This window comes from Heterocephalus glaber, unplaced genomic scaffold (assembly GCF_053883595.1).
Source record: "Heterocephalus glaber isolate CG9 unplaced genomic scaffold, H.glaber_assembly_v1.0 deba00001457, whole genome shotgun sequence".
Lineage (NCBI taxonomy): Eukaryota > Metazoa > Chordata > Mammalia > Rodentia > Bathyergidae > Heterocephalus > Heterocephalus glaber.
Genome location: NW_028258305.1, coordinates 5,791,576 through 5,816,280, shown reverse-complemented (window position 1 = coordinate 5,816,280; position 24,705 = coordinate 5,791,576). Strand labels below are relative to the sequence as shown.

Here is a 24,705-nt window from a genome sequence, read left to right as displayed (position 1 = left end):
TTTCTAAAAAGCATCTCAATTATTTGAAATAATTGCTATGGTTTGATATAAAAGTTGCTGTTATTCTGATATAATGTTCAAATACAATTTAAGAGTCATACTGTGACCAAATGGAAGGGTATGTCTCAATTTAAATTCACAAGTTGTTTAAGCAAACTTCCCAGTTCATTAACAACAGGGTGTTGGCAACAGGAAAGAGGGAAGTCTTTCTCTTCCTCAAGTATTTGGAAAACACACTCATTTTAGACTACTCATTCAGCAGTAGTATACATAATTTGATATATTTTTCCAGTTAGTCCTGTTTGTTTACCTTTTAAATGAAATGCCCTATTGTTAAATCTAGTCAGTAACTGGCAACTGCTAACTAACAGTAACCCCCTTTCCTCCTTCATGTGGGTGGCCTAGGATTTAAATGGGTAAAGACGGGAGCCAATATTGAGTGTGGGCAGTAGTCCAATAAATAACTGTTGCCTGGGATCTTGGCTAAACATTCTGGGCATAACAGAGAAATTTTTACGTCTATATGCCTCCTCAAACTGTACTGTTTTATTTTCTTGAGTACAGAGACTGGGAGAAGATAGACAAGAAAAAAAAAAAGAGGCCACACACACTATTTTATATTTTAGCAATTTCAGAATCACCTCCTATTAGGACAATGTTCATGATGACTGTTAGCAAACAGGGCACTTTATTTGCTGCTATTACTCTTATACTTCAGCCAGGTTCATATTTTAAAATATTTACCTCAATATAAATTAAGTTTCTTAGTTATGGTTCTCAGAGAGTAGAAAGCAGGATCCAATACTGTGAATTAAAAACATTTAGGGTTGCTAAATTAACGTAGTCATTCAACATATATTTACAGAGTACTTGGTATGTACCAGACATAGTGTTAAGCACTTAATCTACTGAGGTATCACAAAGAATCCTTAGAAATAGTGAAGCAGACATTGTTTCCTTGTTAATAGAAAGTTCCTGTCTAGAATAAAGGAAAAGATGTGGTGAGGTAATTATACATCTTAGGACATGGGACTAGTTAAATCAAACTGAATTTTCTTATATTTCTATGGGGAAGTAGAAAGAAGACGTAAAGAAAGACATGGGCAGAATTTATATTATCTTTGGGTGGTTACATGTGGTAACAGACAAAAACCCACTTCCAGGCTTCCTTCTAGATTGTAATCCATTTCATTCCAACTCTATTCCTGCTCACAAGCTCCTTCCCAGCCACCCATCTTCATCTTCCTTTAGATCCCCCACAAGTTTTTGCAAAGGTTTAATCTATAAATCTATCCATTACAGATTTCTAATACTAACATAAGTATCAACATTGTGTATGCACCCTGAAAGAATATTATAAAGTAGTATACTATAAAAAAAGATTAAAGATGGAGAGAGATAATGAGATATTTCAGGGACTGAAACGCATATAGAAAAATAAGCAATTGACTTCTAAGCAGGCCATGGCTCCAGTAATAGAGAATCCCGTATCTTTCTTCACTATCCCTTCATGATCTGTCAAATGAGACAGTTCCTAGTGGCTGTGAGGGAATAGGAAGCTCTTTTATAAAGTGTTTGAGGGTTCAGAATTTAAGATTCTGTATAAATTCCATTTTCAACACACACTGAAAATAACATTGGGAAAATGGACTCTGCAGTGCTAAGTCTCCAAGAACCACCCCTTGAGAGTTTATAGATTTAACCACTGAAGATGAGTAAGAACTTATTTTTTTGGAGATTTGAGGCAGTAAGTGTACAACATTCTTTGGTACTATTACTCAATATTTAATGACTCATAAATCAAGTTGTCATTCTTAGGAATTACCAAATGCTTTTGCTGCAATTAAAACCCATTTCCTTTCCTTTAATCTTCTGTCAAGGTAGAAAACAACTGATCACTCTTTCTTATAATAAACCTTGTATAATTAAAGACTCTTCATTGCTCCCACCACCCCCTTTTTTCAAGGTAAGTTAACTCTCCAGGGTCCAAATATTTAGTGGTGTTTTATTTTGATGTTAATGCTAATTCATAAATACCACTCATTCAGTGCTGGAACAATTTCTCTGTTCACAAGAATGTAGAGATTCTGAGCAACATTGCCAACCTCCAAATGCTGATATTAATCTGTATACATCTGGATTTTAGATACTTTGGTTTTATCTTGAGAAATAAGTTTTATAGCTGAGAGATTTAGGGTGTTATCCTTTTAGATACCACATAAACAAAGTATCAGTGACAGTTATTCTCTAATATGACAACTGATTACTGCCCTTTTCTGTGTTCTTTTAATAACATTTCCGTAGGAATGTGCGGAACTAAAACAAGTTTCTTTGTTTAGAGAATGAATCATTTAAAAATTTTTACTTTACTTGGTAGAATAATGGTGCCCAAAGTCCCGAACTCTTCTGGAAGTACTTGATTTATTAGAGGCACTTAAAGAGAGCTATTACATCCGTCTTGATGCGAGTTATTTGCATCACAAAGTGTAAATATTAAATCTGATAGGCATCATGTAAAGTGGGTTTGGCAATAACAGGCATGATGTCGCAGTCCCCAGGCTAGTGTCAGTGTTCCATCTTTTAACATCCTCGTTTCTTTAAGGACCTTAAGAATCTATCAAAGGGAAAGCATCTCTTGAGGGGGTGATGCAAGCCATCTTTCACACTAATCAGAAAAGTAAATGCCTAACCGCAGCGCCCATTTCTACAGGGGAGAATGGGGCAAGGGGGTTAATTTGGCACTCCCTCTTTGAAGCCCTAAATCCTTCCTCATTTGGCCACACACAACCCATTGCTTGCTGCGGGACGTTTGCTCAACCCCCTCAAACCATAAGTGGCAAGGAGAGTTAGGATCCACCGAGAAGGGCCTGGGCTCTCTCGGGCTCCATCCACTGAGGTCTCAGGTACACAGGGACGTTTTTAGACTGCAAAAATAAACCACTGGGGCCTGGGTTCTGTCCCTTGCAGAGATGTCTGCAGAAGTCTGGAAGTGTTACAGAAACGACATCCCTTGCTGAGCCGCTGCTGCGGCAGGTGCTACTCCCACGCGCGAGATTCCAGCGTCTGCCTCAGCGGCCGCCTCCGCAAGGCTCCCTCTTGCCACAAGCGCCCCGCCCCCTGCCACCTCCGCACGTCGCATTGGCCAGACCCCGCGTTAACCTTAGCTTCTGATTGGCCGTAGAGCCTATCGGTCTGCTCGGTAGGGACATTTCCGCATTGAGGGGGCTGCTCTGAATGGAGGGGGAGGGGAGGTTTCGGAGAAAGTGGGGGCTTTGGGTGTCAGAAGCCGCCTGAGTAGTGGGAACGGGGAGATAACAGCTGGGCTGCGATTGTTGGTGAGCGGTTCCAGGTGTGCCTGTGTGTGGGAACAGGGGAGAGAGGAGTGCCTCAGAGGTCACATTCTCTCAGCCCGCGAGCCTTCTTCTTGCGGCGCCGTAAACACCCCCAGTTTCTCAGCTGCTAAAAGAAGAGTAAGGTGGGTCTCGCTGGAGGCTGGCGGAGGGGCGGGGTCGGGCTTCTGGCGACCCCAGCTCGTGTTTCTCTCTCAGAGGCGTGGAGCTCTTTCCTGACCCACTGTGGCTCCGAAGGCCGAATTTGGGATTTGAAAACACGCAGGGCAGTAAGGACAATAATATGCTTGGGAAGGGTTGGCCCTAGGCGGGGAGCCCTCGGGGGATGCGGGGTTCACCCTTCACCCTTGGCCTCCTGGCGTCCGCGTGGGGGTGGGGCGTTGTAGCCGTCTCCGAACCTCTCCCGGGAAAAGCTGCGGCCGGTGTCGCCGCTCCTGTCGGGATGTGGAGGCCCCGGCCAGTTGGTCCGCCCGAGGACGGAATTCGTAGCGCCTCCTCGTCCCAGGATATTTATGGTCTGGCAAAAATGGTTGCATCTGCCCCACTTTGCCAGTTTCACCCGCCTCCCTGACCCCTGCTTGGGCGGCAGCCGCAGTCAGCTGAGGTTTCCCGGGAACCAGCCAGAGACTGGACGGCGGCGCTGGGGAGCGGGCCGGGGGTGCGGCCCCCAGGCTGCTGAGGTCTGGCCCCAGAGGGCGTGGAGGACGAGGGGCGGTGAAACTACCGCTGTGGGTCCGCCTCTTTCATTGATGAAATTTAAGTTCGTGTGGTTTTACCTTTTCTGGAGTCTCCTGCTGCCCCTCAGTTGTGTTAGAAGCGCAGTGTAGCCAGGAATTCCGGAGCAGACTCGGTCGCACCAAGTTTCCGTCTTTTGGAATTGGGAAAGGTTTTCCTACGTGTCTTTTTTTTTTTAGCCAGTTTAAATCACTTTGAATACTTTCTTAAGTAGCTAAACATAGGAAGAAAAAGAACACGTCGCGTGTTAAAAGCAAGAAAGATCTGCCCTATAGTGTGATTCCTCTAGAAAAAAAAAAAAAAAAGCAACCAAGAGTATTTTAGTAAAACCCTAAGATGTCGAGATTTGTACAAGGTAAGATATACTTCTTAGTATCTCCCGGGTTTCTTAAGCCGAACTTGGGTACTGGCAGTCGAGAGGTTGGTGGGTGGGTGGTTTGAAAATAGAGTTGTTCGTTTGAGATAACCTTTGCAAAACCCTTTTCGTTAAATTGACATCTGAGCTGCCTTGAACTGCTTGCTGGGTTGGCGTTTCTGATAAGTATAATATAGGTCACTGTGCCCTGCTGGGTTCTGCCTCCCTAAAATCAGGTTAGTAGTACTCGGGCTCCTCCATAGTGGGTATTGATTAAAACAGGATTTTGGCTGCTGATTAATCCTTGTTCTCTTTCCGCGTTCGCTGTCAAGGTACTTGTGAGTGGTGCACGGACGGGAAAGGAAACCCAGAGGGCTAGGGGGAAGCAGGTGTGTTTGCCAGGACTGTTGAGGAAGCCTCAGTGTTCTTTTCTACTCTTGTTAGTGTGTACGTGGTTTGAGCAAGAGATTTATTTATTGCGAAACAGGGAGTAGTCCGTTGAAGCTGGAGGTCATTTCATCTGGAGAAATGACTTTGCTGCATTGCTGTTTATTTTTTCCTTTGAAATGTGAAAAGATTATTAAGACTTCAAATTCGAAAACTGACCTTTAAATTCCATATATATATATATATATATATATATATATATATATATGAACTTTCGAGAATACCAATCAGCAGAGCTAAGCAGTAACATTGCTTTTGTGTATGAGAATGTATATGTATGCTATACAGATTGAAACTGGTGTTGTCCTAAACCTCTGTACCAGTTTGTAGCACAGGATTTGCCTTCTATGTGCAAGTAAATTCTTGCTTTGCAGACCACAGCTTGTGAAAGCTTCAGCCATCTCGCTGAATGCACAGCTAGTAGTAAAGTTCCCAACCACTGAATGTGGTTTTCAAAAAAATGTAGATGTACTTTACAAAAAAAGTTGTGTTAGTAATGCTTGACTTTTGACCCGGGAAAAAAACTGCCCTAGGGAATTCTGCATCACTTTATTAACTCTTCTTTATGTTTTGGATAACAGATTAAGAGAATTCGACTGCCCTCGTTATTAAGGAAACAGATGGGACCCTTATGCCAGTCATTAGCATTAAACTCAGAAATGTCATTTGTCATTAGACTTTCAAATTCATGTTACACTTTATGTATGTACTGAGAGACGCTTCTTAAATTCTGATTAAATAAATGTCTTGAATATTCAAGATTAGAAAGGCAGAGGTGGTTTAGAAACTTGTTTTGTAATCACAAGGATGTTCAGTACTCCAAAACCTGAATGTGCTTGCAACAGTGTGGCAGGGAAAAATAAACAAGTCACTTCTCTTTCAAAATTAGGATTATTAAACTGAAGGTATTCCATATAGTTATGCTTTAAAGTGGCTTTAAAGTTGGTTTACATGAACAGCTTTTGCTCTTAGGGTTGTCCTCAAGAAATTCTAAATCAAGTAGCAGTACCTTAGAGTGGCTCTGTATATCTGTCATTACTTTGCATACACTTAAAAAAAACTGCGTTTATTTTTGAATACTGCATTTATAGAAAAGTTGCACATTTGTCAAAACTAAGAAATTAACATAGGTGCATTTCTAATAACTGTAAACTTTAGATTACTATTCCCATGATTCATCCCAAGATACCACATTACATTTAGTTGCCATCCACTTTGACTTTAAATTGTAGTTTTCTTTTTAAATTTGGAGTTTTGCACAAAAAGGCGACACCCTCCCCAAATATTTTTGTATGTGATTGTGTTTATCATTGCCTGTTTATCATTGTTTTAAGTTTTGTACTTCAAATATGAGCGCTATGTAATTCTGCTAATGTTATAAATTATAAACCTCATTGGCTAATGATGTAGTTGTTCCATACATCAGTTTTGAAGTGTAAGGATTGTAATTTTTTAATTTTTTTAAGCAAATCAGATTCTTTGATTTTTCTCTTTTCTTGAAGAACTTACTGATATGTCTACTCATTAGTACTTAACTCATGCTACTTCGTAGAGGAAAGGATTAACAAATATTTTAGGCTCCTATTTTTGTACATTGATTCATAAGAATCCTAGAAGTGAATTTTTTATCATTACTACATGAAAAAAAGTTAAAGCCGGAGCACGCTGGGATGCTGACGCAGGAGGATCACAAGTTTGAGTCTGGGTAATTTAGACTCTTAACTTTTTTTTTTTTTTTTTTTTTTTTTTAGATAAGTGTATTGTCCAAACTTCACAGCTAATAAGAAGCACTGAAATTCACATACATCTAAAACCTTGGTCCTTTACAACACCTTTTGTTGCTTCATGCATTAAAAACAATAGACAGGGCTTGTTTCTCCAACTAGGCTGTCATTCTCTTTGGGTTTGAGGGAAATACATTGTAAATAGTGAGTGCTCTGAAACTGTAGGTTCCCCTACATTTTTTAATTGTAGTTTCATAACACCTCTTAGGTTACATAAATGTTGAGAAACAAAGAAGAAAGTCTTATGGACTTAAGTTTGAGTCTTGTTACTAAGAGGTTACAGGTAACATACAACTTTTCTGAACATGTTTCTACCTATATAAAAATTAGGTGTTGGGGAGTATACCTCAGTAATAGAGCATATGCTTAGTATGCCGAAGGGACTGAATTTAACCTCCAGCACTGGAGAAAAAAAATAGGTATTAATGTTTGTGCCTCAGGGTTATTAAGAAGCTGAAATGAGACCATTTATATTAGTGTTCTAGGCAAATATTAAGTGGCCAGTAATTTTTTTTCTAAAAAATCATGGTAGCCTTTCAGATAGTATTGCTAACCAGAAATATAACCACATGCCATCAATAAAAATAAACAATAAGGTAGTTCTTTATTTTCCTATTCCAGGTTTGTTCTGGCCCAGGCACTTGAGAGTTTTTTGTTTTTGTTTTGAGGGGGCATTTGGTACTGGTGATGGAACTCGGGACCTTGCGCTTGCGAGGCAGGTGGCGGAACCACTGAGCTAAATCCCTGGCCCACTTGAGAGTTGATATGTTTAAAAAATAATTGCAGGCTGGGAATTTAACTCACCTGCCTCGCAAGTGCAAGGTTCAGAGTTCAATCCCTGGTACGAAAAAAAAAAGGTGCAGAGTAGGGCAATAGAAAAAGAGGGTAAAGTTTGGATAGTGTGAGGGATGAATGCAAGTTGGTGGCAACTTTTGTTTCAGCCTAGTCAACAAACAAAAATTTTAAGTGCTTACTGTATACAGTGCACTGTACAATATTGGAATTTCTGGTGTATCCCTTCTGCTGGGCACTTATAGTTCAGCAGATCCAGTTATTATTTAGGCGTTGTATACACGTACCATATTTTTGAATGTTGTAGAAAATGAGGTTGTTACACTTGGCTTGAATCTTTCTCCAATACACTCCATGTATTTTATAGGAAAGCTGGGTATCTCCATCCTCAAGCTCTTGGAATCTGAATTGGAAATGTTCTGTCAGTAAAAATAGTTAAGCTTGATACACAGGAGAGTTCTCAGTATATATTCTTTGGCCATAAAAAAGTTTCAAGTTTCTTTGGCCATCTCTACAAGTCTGTGTTCCTAAGGTGCTTAAGGTTCTTTCTCTTAGGAAGACCCTTTACTGGATCTACAGTGTAATTCTTGTTTTTTTGCCCTCAGGTCACCTACTGCTTGCCTTGAAATTTCTTCTTCAGCTCTAGTTTTCTCTGCCCCAGGGATTGTTACAGGGCCTCTAATTACTCTGTATAAATGTGAGCACTATCTCTTTCCTAGCTTTTCACTTTTGGAGGTGCTAGAAGTCATCAGTTGTGTTTCATTGCCAGGTTTGTTTTGGGTGTTATTTAGAATTTTGCTTTTTAAAAAGTCCTGAGTTACCTCCCTAAATGTTTTTACTTATAAATGTTGAATAGACTCATGTTGTCTAACAACTAAAGCCGTATTATGTGCTTGTACTGTAAAATTAGGGGCATTAAAAATTTTTTTTAAATGCTAAGTTACATAAAAAGTCCCTTATTTTTAAGTTGAGGAACTTTGTTATATTTCAGTGAAAACTATTTAAGTACCTCTGTGTCACTTAAGTATTTGAGACCCGTTAGCTTACCCATTTGTTAGAATTCTTTTGTCACTCTTTTGGTGATTCCCGTTTAGTAGATGGCAGCTAGCCAGGGAACATTACTGAGTTAATTATAACTAGAAGGGTCTCAGATGAATACAGGGATGAGAAGTATTCTGAGGCCTAGTTGTCGAGGTAAGGCCTTGGCCTGGTTCTTCTCAAATTCTAAAACCAACTTTAGCTTGTTGCTGATCACTTAAGTGACTGGGTAGGATACTTTTTAAAACTCAGGAGGATTTGGCATGGATTTGAGTGAGGCCTAGCACCAGCTAAATACCAACTGAAGCACACCTCTCATTTTTAAAAATTGTAGTTCAGTATTGTGTTGCTAGAGAGAGAGAGAGAGAGAGAGAGAGAGAGAGGGATTTAGTTCAATTCAGTCACAGTTATAAATATAAAATTAAAAGAAATTCAAAATGAAGAGTTGAGCTGATGAAAATTTTATTGACTCTTCTAACATGGATCTTGTAATCTCTGTGGTTAAACCCTGTTCTTATTAACTCAGCCGTCTAATAAGATGGATGACTTTCATTTGTAAAAACCTACTGAGGAAAAAAATTGACAAAGAATATTAGAGAAGTAATATTGACTGGTACACTTCTTGGAAATTCCATTTTGACATTCTGAAGATACGTTGAAATGTTTGAACAGTAGGTATTTTTTTACAATATCACTTCACAGAGACCATTCTATCTCTTAGTGTGTGAGTGTGTTTTCTTCAGAGATGAGTTGTAGCAAAATTAAAATAATGAGACACTTTGTATGAGGAATATTAGTTGGCCTAATAATAAAAATGTTCTAGATAAAAGAACAATATACTATAGTTTTTCAGTTTCCACCAAGTACATTTGGTACTTTTTATAGAAATGTGAGCATTCTGAGTTCTCAGAAAATCTGACATTCATTACTGAAAAGTTAATATAAACAAATATTTGTTGTCTATGAAAATGAATGAGAATTAGCTGTACTGACTTCCTATAATGCTGTTCATCCTGACATCTCTTACACTCTTAGAGGAAATAATATTTATACCATTGCATATGTGCTATTGGAGTAAATTCCAACAATATTAGAATAAATTTGTACAGGAGGTCCTTTGAAGGTTTGAGATTTAAAATGGAAAAGGAAATATATTTCTCTTATTACCTTTGTCATTGTGTGAGTTTCTTTAGAAAGAAGCTAGAGTTTTTCTAAAGAGTGTTACACTTTTGACATAACCTATAATTTCACATTTTGAACTTAGAATAAGTGTTTGAGTTGTGGACATCTTGATCCTAATAATTTGGTGGATTATCCTAGGCTCAGTGACTATTAATTGAAACCATATTTCTTAGATCTCTAAAATTCTACCGGCATGTATATTTCTGTTAAAAACATAAATTCTATGGTAGTTGGCTTGTTAAACTTTTGAAAAAAAATTAAACTTTATGTTTTTTTTGATTGAGCAACTTTTGTGCCTGCAAGGAGATAATACTGCATTTGAAAGCTATTTCCTAGTTTTCTTGATTGGTCATGCAGGCATCTTCTTTGTTGTAAAGGAATTGTCTAGTACACATTCTGCCACTGCCAATACTTCCATTGTTTATTCTTCTCAGTTACTGCCAAGAGAAATTGTGCCCTCAAACCATTTGACAATTAAGGATTGTTTTTGAGAACCATGGAGAAATTAGCTGTGTTGTCTTAGCTTACATGAACAACAAAATGTTTCATTTCCCCCAAACATTTCTCGATATTGTTTTTCTTATGTAAATCAAGAGACTTTCCTGTATCTCTGTGATTTTACTTGTATCTTAAAACCTTGGTTTTTTTTTTTACTCATGGACCTCGGTACAAAAGATGACTGAAATAATCATATTATGCTTAGTCTAGTTTTTGCTTGCTTTCTAGTCACCAATTGTAAAAATACTATTTTAGTGGACATTCTTTTTGACAATAGCTCCACTTTTTTTGACAGGGTTTTGCTGTGTAGTTCAGGCTGGTCTTGACCTCACTATGTAGGCCAAGCTGGCTTCATACTCTCAGTGATCCTCCTGCCTGGGATTACAGGCATGTGCCACCGTGCCCAGCAGCTTCTTGGCTGCAGTGAACTGCAGACAAAGTGATTGGAGTTTGTATTATCTTCCGGTTGGTGCAGTTGGTGCCCTGGCAAAGGCTGGTGTGATACTCCATTTGTCTTATACCCTTTCTTAGAATTTAAAAAGTTCCAGTGAGTACAGGAAAACCAAATAACTGATATATATGCACTGTTTGGGGCTCATTTGTGCCAATGGTAAAATGCATATCCTTGGTAATAAAATATAAAGTGCATAAAAGCTTTCTTTAGTTTTTTTCATAGCTCAGAAAAAGTTGAACAGCATAAGATGCAGTAAAAGTATGCTTAGTCTAATCTGTAGTTTAACATCACATAATAACTTCATTTAAGAGACATAGTAGAGTCACTGGTTTTCATTCAGATTTGGTGGCATATTCCTTGGAAGGAATAAACCACGTAAGTACTCCTCAACTGAAAGGAGAGGCTTTCCTGTAGTGGAAGGAGAAAGAAGCCAGGCACAGGCAGTAGGGCTTGGTTTCTAGCTTAGCACTGCTACTGTGTCTGTAGGCAAGTCGGCCCCCTTTTGCCTTATCTCCAAGACAAGAAATTGGACTCACTGATCCTAAAGCCCTTCCAAGCTTAAAAGTTTTATTTAAATGTACATGTATCAAGTTATAGGGAAGGACTACCAGATCAGTTTGTGGTCCTTGGTAGTGATTTTATATTGTATCCATTTCTTCTCTTTTCAACAAACAATAGGCCCCTTGGCATAACTTCCTTGTCACCTATTAGACTTAAAGTGGTACAATTTAACAAATCCCTTCTGGATATTGTTTTCCAAAAATGGTATTTTCTTCTTTCTTTGAGATTATTAATATTTTTTTTTGATACTGGGCATTGAACTAGGGCCCTTGCACTTTTGAAGCAGGTGGCGGAACCACTGAGCTAAATCCCCGGCCCCCTTTCTTTGAGATTTTAAGAACTACTCTATTGTATGAGAGTAAGATAAATCTGTTATTAATGAGAAGCCTGATTTATGAATAAATTTTAACAGTTTTAAAAAATAAAGTAAGCAGTGTATAGTAGCAAAAATCTTGATTAGCAAATAGCTGTGTATATTTGGTGCTATACAAGTTCTCAAAAGCTCAATACCCTTTTATTTTTGTTACCAAAAAGCATTTATTAAGCATTCATACTGATTTTTTTCTCATTTCTTTTTTTTTTTTTTTTTTTTTTAAGTGAGGAACTGGGTTTTCTAAGGTTCTTAGACAAACCTGTGGCTCACTGGCCAGAATCCTGCTTAAGCCAATTGCCGAGAAGGCTTTAGTTAGACCAACTTGGGCCTGATGCTGACTCTGAAACACATGGCTTTATGGTATAGAATAGGTGACAGAAAGAATGAGGAACATGGGTACTATGAACATTGGGATAAATGGAGTACTGTATAACCTTTATTAGAGCTATTCAAAGCAATACTAGAAGTGTTTGCTTATAGAAATACAATTTCTCCCCACCCCAAACCACTGAGATGGCATCTCTGGGACCTGGCCCAGGAACCTGTGTTTTAACAAGCCCTCCAGTGTTTGTATTAAGAATTTTAGAATCACAAATGGAGAAGGAAATTGCAGCCTTTATACATTCTGTAGCTAGTTTGGCTACTCAGAAACACACTTAAGCCTGGCCTTTAAAACACATCTGGGTAAAGAATTTGAGAACCTTTCAGGAAGAGAAGTGATATAGGGCACTAGGAGTGGGGGTGTTGTTCTTAATACCATTAGATTAATTAGCAAATAATTAGAGAGCTGTTGTCATGGCTAGGACAGTGAAAATGCTCAGGGAATTAAGTTAATAGTAAGGAAAATAAGCAAAGAATGGAATTATACTGATTCAGTTAAGTTCTGGCATTGGATTGAACTTAAATGTGGGGAAAGGAGAGAAGACCCAATTGTGTGACTGGGCAGTTTCAACCTGGATGAATAGGAAAATGTTAGTGCTGTGAGGAGCAGGGAGGACAAGAAGAGTAATTTATTTTGGATATAGTGAATTTTGTTTTGGAAAAACAAAGTTGAGTTTGAGGTGCCCAGCTGAGTATAAAGGTGCAGAAGATCTAGAAGGTGGTAGGGAATGGGAACCTGGAGCACAGGGGAAAAAGTCATGATGAGAAGCATATATTTGAGAGTTATCAGTAAGAAGATTGGTGGGGGAATAGTTGAGAAAAAAGGAGTTCTGGGCACAGAATCTTAGGAAACCAGGAAGTAGATGAAGAAAGGAAGAATTAATTATGGAAACTGGGATGGTGAAAGAGGTTAAGAAAAAATATAGGATGAAATTGGTAATGGAACCCAAAGAAGAGCTTTTCTAGGAGGAATATCCAAAAATATTAAAGGATTGCAGTGAGAGCCCAGAAGAAGCTGGTTAGCTTGAATTTTTGTTGTAAATTTTGTCAGTATACAGTATTCTATAACTATTATTCATAGTTGCCATTACAATCTGAGTTTTGTGTTTGAGTCACAAGTCTCTAATTCTCTTAATTCAAGTACCTCTCAATGTGGACTTCCCAGGAAGGTTAGGACTGATCAGGTCTAATGAGTTGTGAGAGGTAACCTGAGGATGGCTCTTCCATCTTTTGTTGCAAAATTTTGACTAATGCTTTTGTTTGCAAACAGGTGTGTTCTCAACTGAGGCATTCATGTAAATGTTTCAAGTTAAGAAACAAAAAGGAGCTCTTGTCAGGTCAAATGTCTCCTGCTTCTTGCTTTCTTCATCTGTTTTTCTTTCTGGTTAGTTTTTTTCTTTTTAAATTTTTATTTTTTACCCTCCAATTGGATAGCAGAAATTTTGTTTCTTGTGAACTAGAAAAAAATTAGGATTTACAGGTGAGGGGTGAAGGTGGTAAAAACAATTACTGCCTGTTCTATATGAAATTGACTAAAACCATAATAAAATAAATCAAGGTAATTTTTGTAAGCCCAGTTTCATGGGGGTGAGGAGTTATGCTGACTGTTGATTGGACATAAGAAGAGATTCTGATAGAAATGCTTTTGAAGGTGAGTGATAGGGATTTCAAGCCAAAAATTAAAGGGAGCCAGACAGGTGGGAAGGCACAGGGTGTGAATAGGCTATTTCTACTCACTGTGGTGGGATGGGGCTCAGGAAAACAAAATAGCTTTCCTTCTGGGATCCAGCATTAGCTTACTCTGACTTTGGATAAGTCATTGAATTATTTTCAACCTTAGTTGACTTATCTGCAGAATGAGGGTAAATTAATTGCCCCCATCTCTAAAACTGTTTTGATTAATGACTAAGGTAATAAGATGTTTGGTTCCCCTATTGCTTTCTGCTTAAAGTCGTGGAGGGTCAATTCTGTTTTGCTAGGAAGTGGGGAAGACAAAAACATTTTATGAGGTTACAAATCTTGCATTATTCAGGCGGTTCTTTAATTGACCTTTCCTTAGAAACGCAGCTGTCATTGCCAGCTGTGTAACCTGAGAATGTTAAAGCCAAAAGAGCTTCTGGGGTCTGTACTTTCTTTCCTACCAGAAATTTTGTACCTTTCTTTAAAAATTCAGAATGAGTAAGGAAGTCACTGTAAAAAGAAATGATTTCTAGCTCTGTGCCTTGAGATCTGTGCCCGGGTCCTTCTGGTTGTACAAGCACACTTTTTGTTTATTCTTGAATATTCTTTATTCCTTAAAAGCCCTTTTTTAACCCCCCCCCCCCCATGGTACTAGAGATTAAACCCAGGGCCTTTGAACTGAGCTGTATCCTCAGCCTTTTATTTTTTATTTTGAGGCAGGGTCTCCCCAAGTTGCCCAGGCTGTGCTTGAACTTGTGATCCGCCTGCCTCAGCCTCCTAGGAGGAATGCTGGAAGTACAGGCCTACATAGCTCTTTCTTATTGTTAATCACTAGAAATAAAACTTCATGGTAGCACTTTGCCCAGGAGAGGGGGAGTGAAATAGCAGCAGAATGGGGTAGAAGAGCTTGCATATAGGCTTGTTATAATGTTCTTTTTTGTATAAACTGATTACATTTAAATACACAGAAAATATATAGAATGTTCTTCCTGTGTATTTGGTATATTTATCAAACAAATGGGAGAAATAAAGGTTAGGAATATTTCTCACAACTCAGGTTTGAATCTGTCTTTAGTTTGTTTGTTTGTTTTTGGTAATGGGGATTGAATTCGGGATCTTGTGCTTGCGAGGCGGTGGAACCACTGAGTTAAATCCCTGACCCCAGTGTTTAGATATTTTGAATCTGTCTGAAGGTTTGATCACAGATACCGTGGGGGATTAACTAATGATCAACTTGGAAGGACCGGCTGAACTGAATCAGTGTGGTCTGGGTGAGGAAGACCTACCTGAGAATTGTTGCCAATGGCATAAAAAGAGAACTGGAGGGAAAGATCTGGAGCTGTTGATTTTCTAGTAGCTTGCTGCTGTTGGTTTCCTTATGTGAACTTGGCTGTTCTCGTTGGAGGAGGAGCTTGGGTGCTCACTGTTCCTGGGAATGGCTGCTGTTCTCCCTAGGGAAGCTCTGATCTTCACTGTGAGCATCACTTCCTGGGTCCAGTTTAGATCTCTAGCCTGGTGGCAAAAATCCTTCACCCAGCCAGCGCAGGTTTTTTGGCTTCCACCACTGCCCTTTGGGCCTTCCTGGTGCAGATCCTCCATATGGAGGAACATGAGACATTGCCTTGGGCTCTAGGTCACTGGCTGGACTCATGGAGGACATTGCCTGGGACTTTAGGCCTTCCATAGGACATTGCCGTGGGATCCAGGCCCTTGGATGGATTCTTTGGGTCTCTAGTGTGTGGTTAGATCTCTTGTTCTCCTCTGCATTTGACTTTTTGGGTTAACTGTTATAAATTAATCTTATAAATTATGTGTCCTGTATTAAATATATTCTCTTGCAAGCCCTGACTACAACAGATAGTATTAATGTGATTCTTTCAGCCCGCCTTTCCTAGCTTGACTGGTAGAGATGGTAGTATTATCATGGCAGGTTCTGTATATTTTCATCTGAAAGCATGTAAGTTGATAGGCTATTTTTCTGCATGGGGAGCCTCTAAAGTTGTTTTTCACTTTCCACATTTAGACATATCTTAAATTAGTTATTTTTAAACTTTACAGTTACATTTAGTTTTATCTTCTTTTAGCATTTGCCAGAGTATAAGTTAAATGTTTCCATCTCTAAATTTTGGGAAAGTGAGTATGAATGCTGGTCTTCTAACTTCATCAACAAAGTCTGTAAGGTGTCTTTTGAGTCTAACAAAAAAATTTAGTTTAAAACCATTGTATAGGGCCAACCACAGCAATGCTGTGCCTTCCTGGCAAGTGCAGGGTCCTGAGTTTGATCCCCAGTACTGGAAAAAACAAAAAAAAAGTATAGTTATTTCTCGATCTATTTTAATTGATTGAGATCATGACCCAGAATCAAATAATTCATGTATTTTTTAATACAGAAATTTTTCTTCCTTTATATTTAGGTTTTTCTTCTAAATTATTTTCCAAACATTAATATGAGAATTAAAGATTGAAGAAGATTCTGGGTACACATGAGGCATCAGGGTGGGAAACTTAACCTGTGACAAATTTTAAATTAATGACTATTTCTCCCAAGGGATGAACATGTGTGGATGATGTCATGTTACTTCTAGTTTAAACTATATTGCAGTAGCTTTTAATTATCTGTCATAGCTCCTGTACATGTGCTCATCTATTGCCATTGATTTTTTATAGATTATAATCAAATTGCCTCTTATTAGTTTTAGGTTGTTTATGTTGCATGGTGCTTCTTACTAGCTCACAGAGAAGTTACTTAGTAATGTTACTGGAGTCTCTAAAGTTAGTTGTGTTGTAGTTTATGGCTATAAAAATACACAGCAAATGGCTATTTAAGGTTGAATTTATGCTGTCACCAAATTTCCTTGGATTTTTTTTTCTCTTGGGTTTTAATATGATGGAAAGTATGTGTGTGCATGTGTCTATTTCTGAAGATCTTTGTTTAAATATCTCATTTGTTAACATTTTTATGTATTTGAGAGAAGTAAAAGCTGACTGCATTAAATAAATTACTGCAGGAGTTAGAAGGCTTACAAATGCCTGTTCTCAAAAGTATCTTTAAAATATAGATTATAGTGGCTTTAATTCTATCTATATAAATGTTTCCTCTTCCAGCTCAAATAATAAATGAAATACTAATAGTGTGAGCAATGTGGAAAGGATTGTTTTTTGCCTTTTGAGAATATGATTCTGCTGAATTAATCAGCATTTGTAGAAATCACTAGATATCAAATGAAATGTTTGAATATAAGCTTAAAATTTTATAAACTTATAAAATAAGATTGAATTAGGTCCTGAGGATAAAAGAGTGGACAATAATATAATTGACCCTTGTGAGGCAGGGAGCAGAACAACTGAGCTAAATCCCTGGCCCTAGACCTTGTTTTATGAGCAACAGATAGGACGATTGTTCTTCAGAGAGTAAACATGTGTACAACAACCTGTGTTAGTGTTTTTCTCCCAAGGTATTTGGGCCTAGGGTGCTTTCTTTTTCTGTGTTTTTCTGCTTGTGTTTGTATTCATCTTAACAAGCATTCCTGTTACCTCTAGTAAGCTCTGTCTGTCACAGAGATGCCCAGCCATGCTAAAAGCCCTAATAATCTAGTCTGACACAGAAAACCAATGAAAAGTCTTGGCTCAAATTTAGGACCAGAAGAGGGCAGTCAGTCCTGTATTCTTTAGAAATAAAAATGTTGATATGTGGAAGTGGAGAGACCTTGGAATTGCCAGTATCTCTCAAAGAGAATGTGGGGAATATGAAAGTGGAGTAGTTTCTCTTCTAAAATGGAAAAGATTCCTTAATCTTTTCACCTGGACTGTGTTGCAACTAGGAGGTGTGCACTACATCGCTGCTCCAGAAGGGCAAGCAGCTCACTGGGATAGTAAACAGTACCCATAAAGAATTAAAGATACAAAGTTTAGAAGGAAAACAAAAACACTTTATTTGAAAGAAAGAAGAGAAAAGAGGACAGAAAACTATCCTGAGAGAGAGTAGGGGGCCTGAAGCTGGGTACTCATGGGCTCTTTGTTCCTAGCTGTTTTTATTGGGTGTCAGGGCCCTTTCCCCTACCTAGAACTTGCCATAACCTGATTGGTTCCCTGGGTTGTCATAGATGGATCCCAGGCCTTAAGACTCTAACCCCACCACACATTGTCTACATGCACATTCCTAAATGGTCTTTATTTGATTTTCTCTTGCCCTGTCAGGGTCCTATCTCTAGAATTTATGGGTTGGTTAGAAGGGACCTTGCATATAAGCATACAAGGTTGAGTTGGCAATTAAGTTTGAGGAATGTGTGTGAATTTCTCTTGTATTGTTAATTACTCCCTCAGTAAAGTTTTAACTCTTTCTGGTCAGGATTAGCCAGAAAGCCCAGTGAGGCTCTTACTTCCCCTACAGAATGGAGAGGAGAAGGGAGAAGTCTTGGTTCTGTGAATTTGCTAAACCCTTCCAGCTCTCTTAGGAGGCAGCAGTTATTAATGTTATTCCAATTATTTTTAGTTTTTCTCCAGTTTTGAGATTAGGGAAACATTAGTAGAAATGGAACTATGTGCTCAAATGTAGGTTAATCCTTTTTCACTTGTCTTACCATCCAGAAATGTTTAATTTTGAGCCTCTTTTATTTTAAAATCCTAATTAGTTGATCCTGCTAAATTCTGCCAGAGGATCATGGGACCATAGGACCAAGTCCTTTTCATTTGCCATCACACCAGAAATAGATTCTCTATAGCTGTTTAAGTGGTTGGTTTTTCAGCTGACAGTTTTGTATTTTTGTTTTAAGATCTTAGCAAAGCAATGTCGCAAGATGGCGCTTCTCAATTCCAAGAAGTCATTAGACAAGAGCTAGAATTATCTGTGAAGAAGGAATTAGAAAAAATACTTACCACGGCACCCTCACATGAATTTGAGGTAAGGACTTTACAGCGTTTTTTGCTTCATCCCTCTATAGACTTAGTTGCTACCAATGGTGATTGTCTAGCCTTAAATAAGTATTAGATGTATGATAACAAAAAATTAGCATCACTTATCAATTAAGAATGTCAACATTTGGCCATAGTAAAACTTAAATCTTTTTTTTTTAAGTGTAGGAAGTTTCCAAAATCATTGAAAATTAGAACAAAATTATGTTTTATTTGTTGTGTTTTGATATCATTGATAGAAAAGTAGGTATCAGTGTTTAGTGGGATTTGTGAATCAATAGAATATTCTTTTTTTCTAATTTCAATTTTCCTTAATATTTTAAGTTAGCTGTGTTTTGTTCCCTTTTGTTCTTTTGACAAAGCATTTTACAATGATACATGCATACCCATATTTAGAGCAGTACAATTTATAATAGCTAAATCTTGAAAGTAGCCTATATGTCCATCAGCAGATGAATGGATAAAGAAAATGTGGTATTTACATACATGGAGTACTATTGTGCCATAGGAGGGGTACACTTGAGTCATTTGTAGAAAAATGGATACACCTTGAGACCATAATGTTTAGTGAAATAAATCAGACACACAAACTTAAATATTGCATGATTTCTCCTATATGAGAAACCCAAGTATAAACAAAGAGCAAAATAAAAGATAGATAATGGGAAGTAGGGAGATAGATCTTAAAGGGGAAGGAGATCAAAAGATGGAGGGAATGAGGTAAGGGAAAGGGGACGAAAAAGGAGTTAAGATGTGTTATGTACATGTACCAACTCCACACAAGGAATGTAAACATTATGTACTGCAAGCATGTACAAGAAAAAACAAAAAGGAGATGGAGAGACAGATGGAAGGGGGGAGGAGGGAAGGGAAGGGGATGAAAAAAGGAATTAGATGCATTGTGTACATGTATCAACTTCCCACAAGGACTGTAAACATTATGTGCTAAAACATATAGTAATAAAATTATCTGAAAAAAAGATGAATTTCCTCATAGGAGTAGAGAAAGCTATTGGTGATAATGCAGAGAACCAGTTGAAATTCCCGTGAACTAAGTAGTATTCATGTTACATGATACTATACTGATAGGAGATGGGGAAGATTTTTGGCTTCTTTTCCTTTAAATGTGGTTCTATTAGCTTTTCAATGCTTTAGTTTTAATTAAAGTGTGAAAAATTCTCTTTGTATTCTAATAGTACAAAACTTTCATTTAAAGATATTTTAAATGTATGGTTTATATCTTTTTATTAAATACTAAGCAGGTTGCAATGATGACTTCTATTTTCACAGCACACTAAAAAAGATTTTGATGGATTTCGGAAGCTATTTCATAGATTTTTGCAAGAAAAAGGACCTTCTGTGGATTGGGGGAAAATCCAGAGACCTCCGGAAGATTCAGTAAGTTTTAGATAAAAATGTAAGAAAATTTAAGGTAATTTTGGACATCGGTTAAATTTTGGAGGAAGAGTAGTGTATAGGACCTGTAACAACCATCACATCAGATGTACAGATTGCTTTCCAATCTCTGACCCCTCAAACTGAAATTGCAGAAATAGCTTTCAATTACTGCCCCTTCTTTCAGACCTTTGTAGCATACTGCTGAAGACTTCTAAAAGTCTAATCTCGGTATTGGACTGCCCCATAACTTAACATCCCTATTAATGAGGTCATTCTTTTGCAACATGTGTTAACTACAAAACACACCTTAGGAGTTAACTTGTTTGTTTCTTTGTTCTCAATCCTGAACCATTTGATTCCTCACTAGTCATATTTTAAAGGTCTCCTCATGCTTTCTGCCTGTTTCTATAGCCTAATGTTGCCTGTCTGTCTTATATGAACTTGCCTAGCATTCTGTTTACATACATTGTGTTGTTCTGCTTCTGGATTTCTGTGTCTGTTGTTCTCTTGGGATGCCATTGTGTCTTCACCTATTAAAATCTTGCTCATTCTCACTGGCCTCTAGCTACAGGCTGCACTAAAGAGGTGTGGAGTAGTAGTAGTACTAGAGGGTTAAATCCTAACTGCTGTTACCAGTTTTACCTAAAATGAGAATAACACTAAGTGCTCATGTACTTCACAGGTTTGTTATGAGGCTTTATTGAGGTAATATATGTGGAAATCTGTTAAAGCCTGAAACATTTTTCAGAGTTAGTGGTTATTTCTACCATCATGTAGTGCTTAGCCAGCCTAATTGCTAGTAGATATTTGTGAGTTTGTTGTCTTCTGTAGAGCCAAGGGACCATGTGTACCAAGTAAATGTATGGATCACCTAAATGAAACAGTTGTCTAAGAAACAGGTATCGTTAACATATTAACCATTCTTCCCTTTCCTTGTCAGCTCTGTTGACTTCTCTACTTGTAACACCTTTCACTGCTGGTAGAGACTAAGACTTGATAAAAAAATTGTATGTAATTTTGTCTCTTTTTTATCTTTTATCTCTTATTTGTTTGTAATTTTACATAGTCTAACATTGGTTTGAAAAGGTTGTTCAAAGCAAACTGACTGAAGTCTGCTTGTGTTTGCAAAGTTTTATTGGAACACAGATCAACTCACTTAATGTATATACTACCTATGGCAGCTTAAGGTAGTGGAACCCTTAGGTTTTTTTTTTTCCTAATGAGAAGATCTTAAGTATAGTCTCCAATTGGGAATAATTTTATTCCCATATATAAAAAGGTTGTTCAGTTCTTAAACTTTAGAAATTTTAAAATTATATGCCTATTGTAAAATAAAGAATTTAAAATTCTACCTCATTATTTGTCTGGAGAAGTCTCTCATTTTTTATGTTGAAGTTAAAATTCCTCTATAATGCTTGACAGTTATAGTTAGTATTTGTGGTGGTGGTGTCTGTTTCTTGGTCTTTGATATCCTAGGCCCTAGTGAGTAAATTTTGATTTATTTTTTTGCTTTTAAATAATATTTTCTCCCTAAAAAGAATGAAAGACTCCTTCTCCATTGATATATTGTTTTAAAAAGGAACTAAATATAGATTCAGACTTTTGAAAATGGGTGGAAAAAAAGGAATAGAGGGATAGAATCACCTTGGTATTTTTCCATTTCAAGACTACCTGTCTTATTCCTCAGTAAGGTTCTGATAAATCCTTTCTAGAGGCTCTGCCCATGTAGTGAGCCATAGTTACTAAGAGGGATGCAAAATTGATGTAGAAAGAATGAAAATGGAAAATATATTCTGGATATAATGATTGTGTGCCCTTTTCTCTTTGTGTCTATGAAAGTGTAAATCTTCATTAAAAATTATTTTTTTATTGAAGCCTAGGTTTTGGACACCTTTAAAAAATGTCTTGTAAGATCATATGCCCCTTAATGTTTATATTCTTGAAATGCAGTGGCAAAAGACATTTGATCTTCAACAGTGTCATGAGTTTCTTAAGGGCACAGATGTGTCTTACATGTGTTTTGTGTTATGGTACTAGCTTTTGTAAATAGTTCTGAGAATATAAATCATGGATAGTGTTCCTTCACCTTGCTTCTCATACCCAGCCTCCTCTCTTCCTCTTCTCCAATAGATATTTTCCCCTAGGTCATAGAGATTATGAGACCAATTTTCCTTTCAAAATAGAATTTTAGTGAACATAGTTTACTTTATTTTTCTAATCTCCAGTGATATTTTATGTTTCTAACCAAATACAGTGGTATCTCAGTTCATGAACTTAATTCATTCCACAATTCTGGAAAAGATGGGCATGGTCATGTTTGTCACCCAGTGCAGAATTTGCAAACAAAAATAAAATTTTGCCAAACACTTTGGTTTGCGAGCCAAATTGTTCACAAACAAAAATGTTGATGAACTGAGGTACCACTGTAATAATTACTGTGGGAGAATCACCAGTTAGAATGATATTTTTAATAATCAGCTTTGCATAAAAAGTATGTATATAAACATTGTTATAGCAAAGTATCTTTTTTTCTTTTGTATATAGTTTTACAGTTTACCAGAGTTAGCCACATGGTTTGTAAATGAAATTTTATTGGACACAGCTACATTTGTTCATTTACCTATTGTCTATAGCTACTGTCCATCTGCAGTGGCAGAATTGAATAGTTATAAAGGAGACAGGGCTTCTGATACCCAAAATAATTATTATCTGACCTTTTATGGAAAAAATTTGCTGATCCTATTTTAGTGTATTTATTTTCAGAAGATCTTTAGTAGTTTTCCTTTCTTCTTTGGCCCTCAGAAAACTGACCTCATACGCTTTTATCAATTCAGATGATCACTATTTTGGTAAAAAATATTTTTTCACAAATATTAGATTGAAGAATATACTTACAGATAGGCATTGAAATTTTAGGGCCAGGGATTTAGCTCAGTGGCACCACGCCTGCCTTAGCACGAGGTCCTGAGTTCGATGATCCCTGGTACCAAAAAAAAAAAAAAGAAATTTTGTCGTCACATTTTACTCCCTTACTCTACCCTGCTGTGTTCAATATTCATTTTTAGCTCTAAGTGAACACTTTTTTTGGAAAGCCCTTATTTTATTGAGTTATGACCTAAGAAGAAACTACTTTATAGTTTTGGATAATGCTGTGCCTCAGCATTATGAGTGTCAACTAAGCAAGTGTTATAACTATGACTGTTTTGATATTCAGCTGTGTAAATATAAATAAAAGAAAATTTTAAGATATGTTAAAGTTAATATTTTAGATTAAAACAAGAAAGGATCTGCCAGCTTCATTTGACCATTTTATTGTTTCCTAGAGAAGCTGTGAAAGTATCTTTGTCCTGAATGAGCTTCCATGTTGGGGAGGGAAAGGGATAGGAAAATAGATGGAAAAGGAGAAAAACTACAGAGCCTTCTCAAGAAAGGACTAGGGCTGACAGATAGTTCTAAGCACTATCTTACACCCAGTTCTTAAAATCAGTTATCACTTGGCTGGCACTGAGCTCTGTTTCTGATGTGTTCTCATTTCTGTGTTATTCTTTTAAAAAGGCCTTTTTCATAAAGGTAGGCTCAAAAACATAAGGGGTTATTAATGAATGGTGAAAAATCATTAATTATAGTCATATAGTAGAGAATTGGCATGAAGAGACAATCAGGCATCAAAGTGGTATTTAACTCCAGATATTTTAGTTTTGTTCCATAAATTAAATTTTTCTTTTAGTTCAGCAGTACAAAAACATTAAATATGTGTTTTTAAAGGATAAGGCACTCTTAGAAATCACAGTTGTATGTGTGCAGAGTACAAATACTTAGCATTTTTTTTTTCTGAAGGTGAATTACAATGTACCAATGCATCTTAAGTTTGCATGGTTTCTTGGCCAAGATCTGACATGATAAGATACAGGATGGTTTCCTTTGAGCATGTGAAGATTTTCTAACTGCATGGTAAAGTCATTAGAGACTTGTTTTGTGTGTGTATAGAGAAAATGTGAAATCCTAAATATTTCAAAAAAAGGAAATAGAGGCATTTAAGAAAATGGCTCTTAGGAGATAAATACTAGTCTCATCTTTTCTTTGATGTACAGTTTTATTTTATTTTAATTTATTTATTTATTTATTTATTGGTACCAGGGATCGAACTTGGGTCCTTACACTTGAGAGGCAGGCGGCAGAACCACTGAGCTAAATCCCCGGCCCATGATGTACAGTTTTAAAGTGATAATGTATAAAAATACTAACCTACACAAATATATTATTAGCAAATATTGCCCAAGCTCCAGTTCCTTACCTCTTGGTTCCATGATGAACAGTCTTTCACACCCCCTCCCCCAAGGAGTACTGTCCTTCAAAACTTTTGGGCACTGGAACTTTACACTTGATCTTAGCCAAAAGGCCAAGAAGCGATAGGAACGTCACAGTATTTCAGGAACAGGGACCTGATTAAGGAGCTAATAATAGTCCTGTGAGTCTTAATTCCATTCTGGTTCCTTATTTTTAATTTTACTTTAGAAATAATAATGGTAAATATGTGGAACTTTAATGATAATTCCAGGCACGATTTAAGATATTATTGTTTAACCGGGTTCTGTAATTGTTGCTCTTGTACCCAGAGTAGGGGACAGTCCTATCCCACAGAATAAAACTCTTTGGAAAAGAGTAGGTATGAGTGGTAGTACTATTTGACTTTGCCATTCTTTCCTCTACCCCCACATTATGGAGAGTCTTTTTGGACCTTTGCTTATATGTCACACGGCCAGTTG

At 37.3% G+C, this 24,705-nt stretch overlaps 2 protein-coding genes across 6 annotated transcripts in view; one reads left to right on the top strand and one right to left on the bottom strand.

The window, feature by feature from the left end:
* Window positions 1-2,402: 2,402 nt before the first annotated feature.
* Window positions 2,403-24,705, bottom strand: part of Vps54 (VPS54 subunit of GARP complex) — a 203,874-nt gene continuing 181,571 nt past the window's right edge. For 2 of the 4 annotated variants that reach the window (XM_087216329.1, XM_087216331.1), the window contains one exon: window positions 2,403-22,919. In XM_087216329.1, coding sequence (XP_087072455.1) covers window positions 22,871-22,919 — 49 coding nt within the window. In that variant the 3' untranslated portion in view covers window positions 2,403-22,870. The remainder of the gene's footprint in view (window positions 22,920-24,705) is intronic. The other 2 variants (XR_015453079.1, XM_087216330.1) reach the window with 2 other exon arrangements.
* Ugp2 (UDP-glucose pyrophosphorylase 2) overlaps window positions 4,252-24,705 on the top strand; it is a 45,705-nt gene continuing 25,251 nt past the window's right edge. For both annotated transcript variants that reach the window (XM_087216333.1, XM_004849979.4), the window contains exons 1-3: window positions 4,252-4,440; window positions 18,403-18,530; window positions 19,832-19,939. In XM_087216333.1, coding sequence (XP_087072459.1) covers window positions 4,422-4,440; window positions 18,403-18,530; window positions 19,832-19,939 — 255 coding nt within the window. In that variant the 5' untranslated portion in view covers window positions 4,252-4,421. The remainder of the gene's footprint in view (window positions 4,441-18,402; window positions 18,531-19,831; window positions 19,940-24,705) is intronic.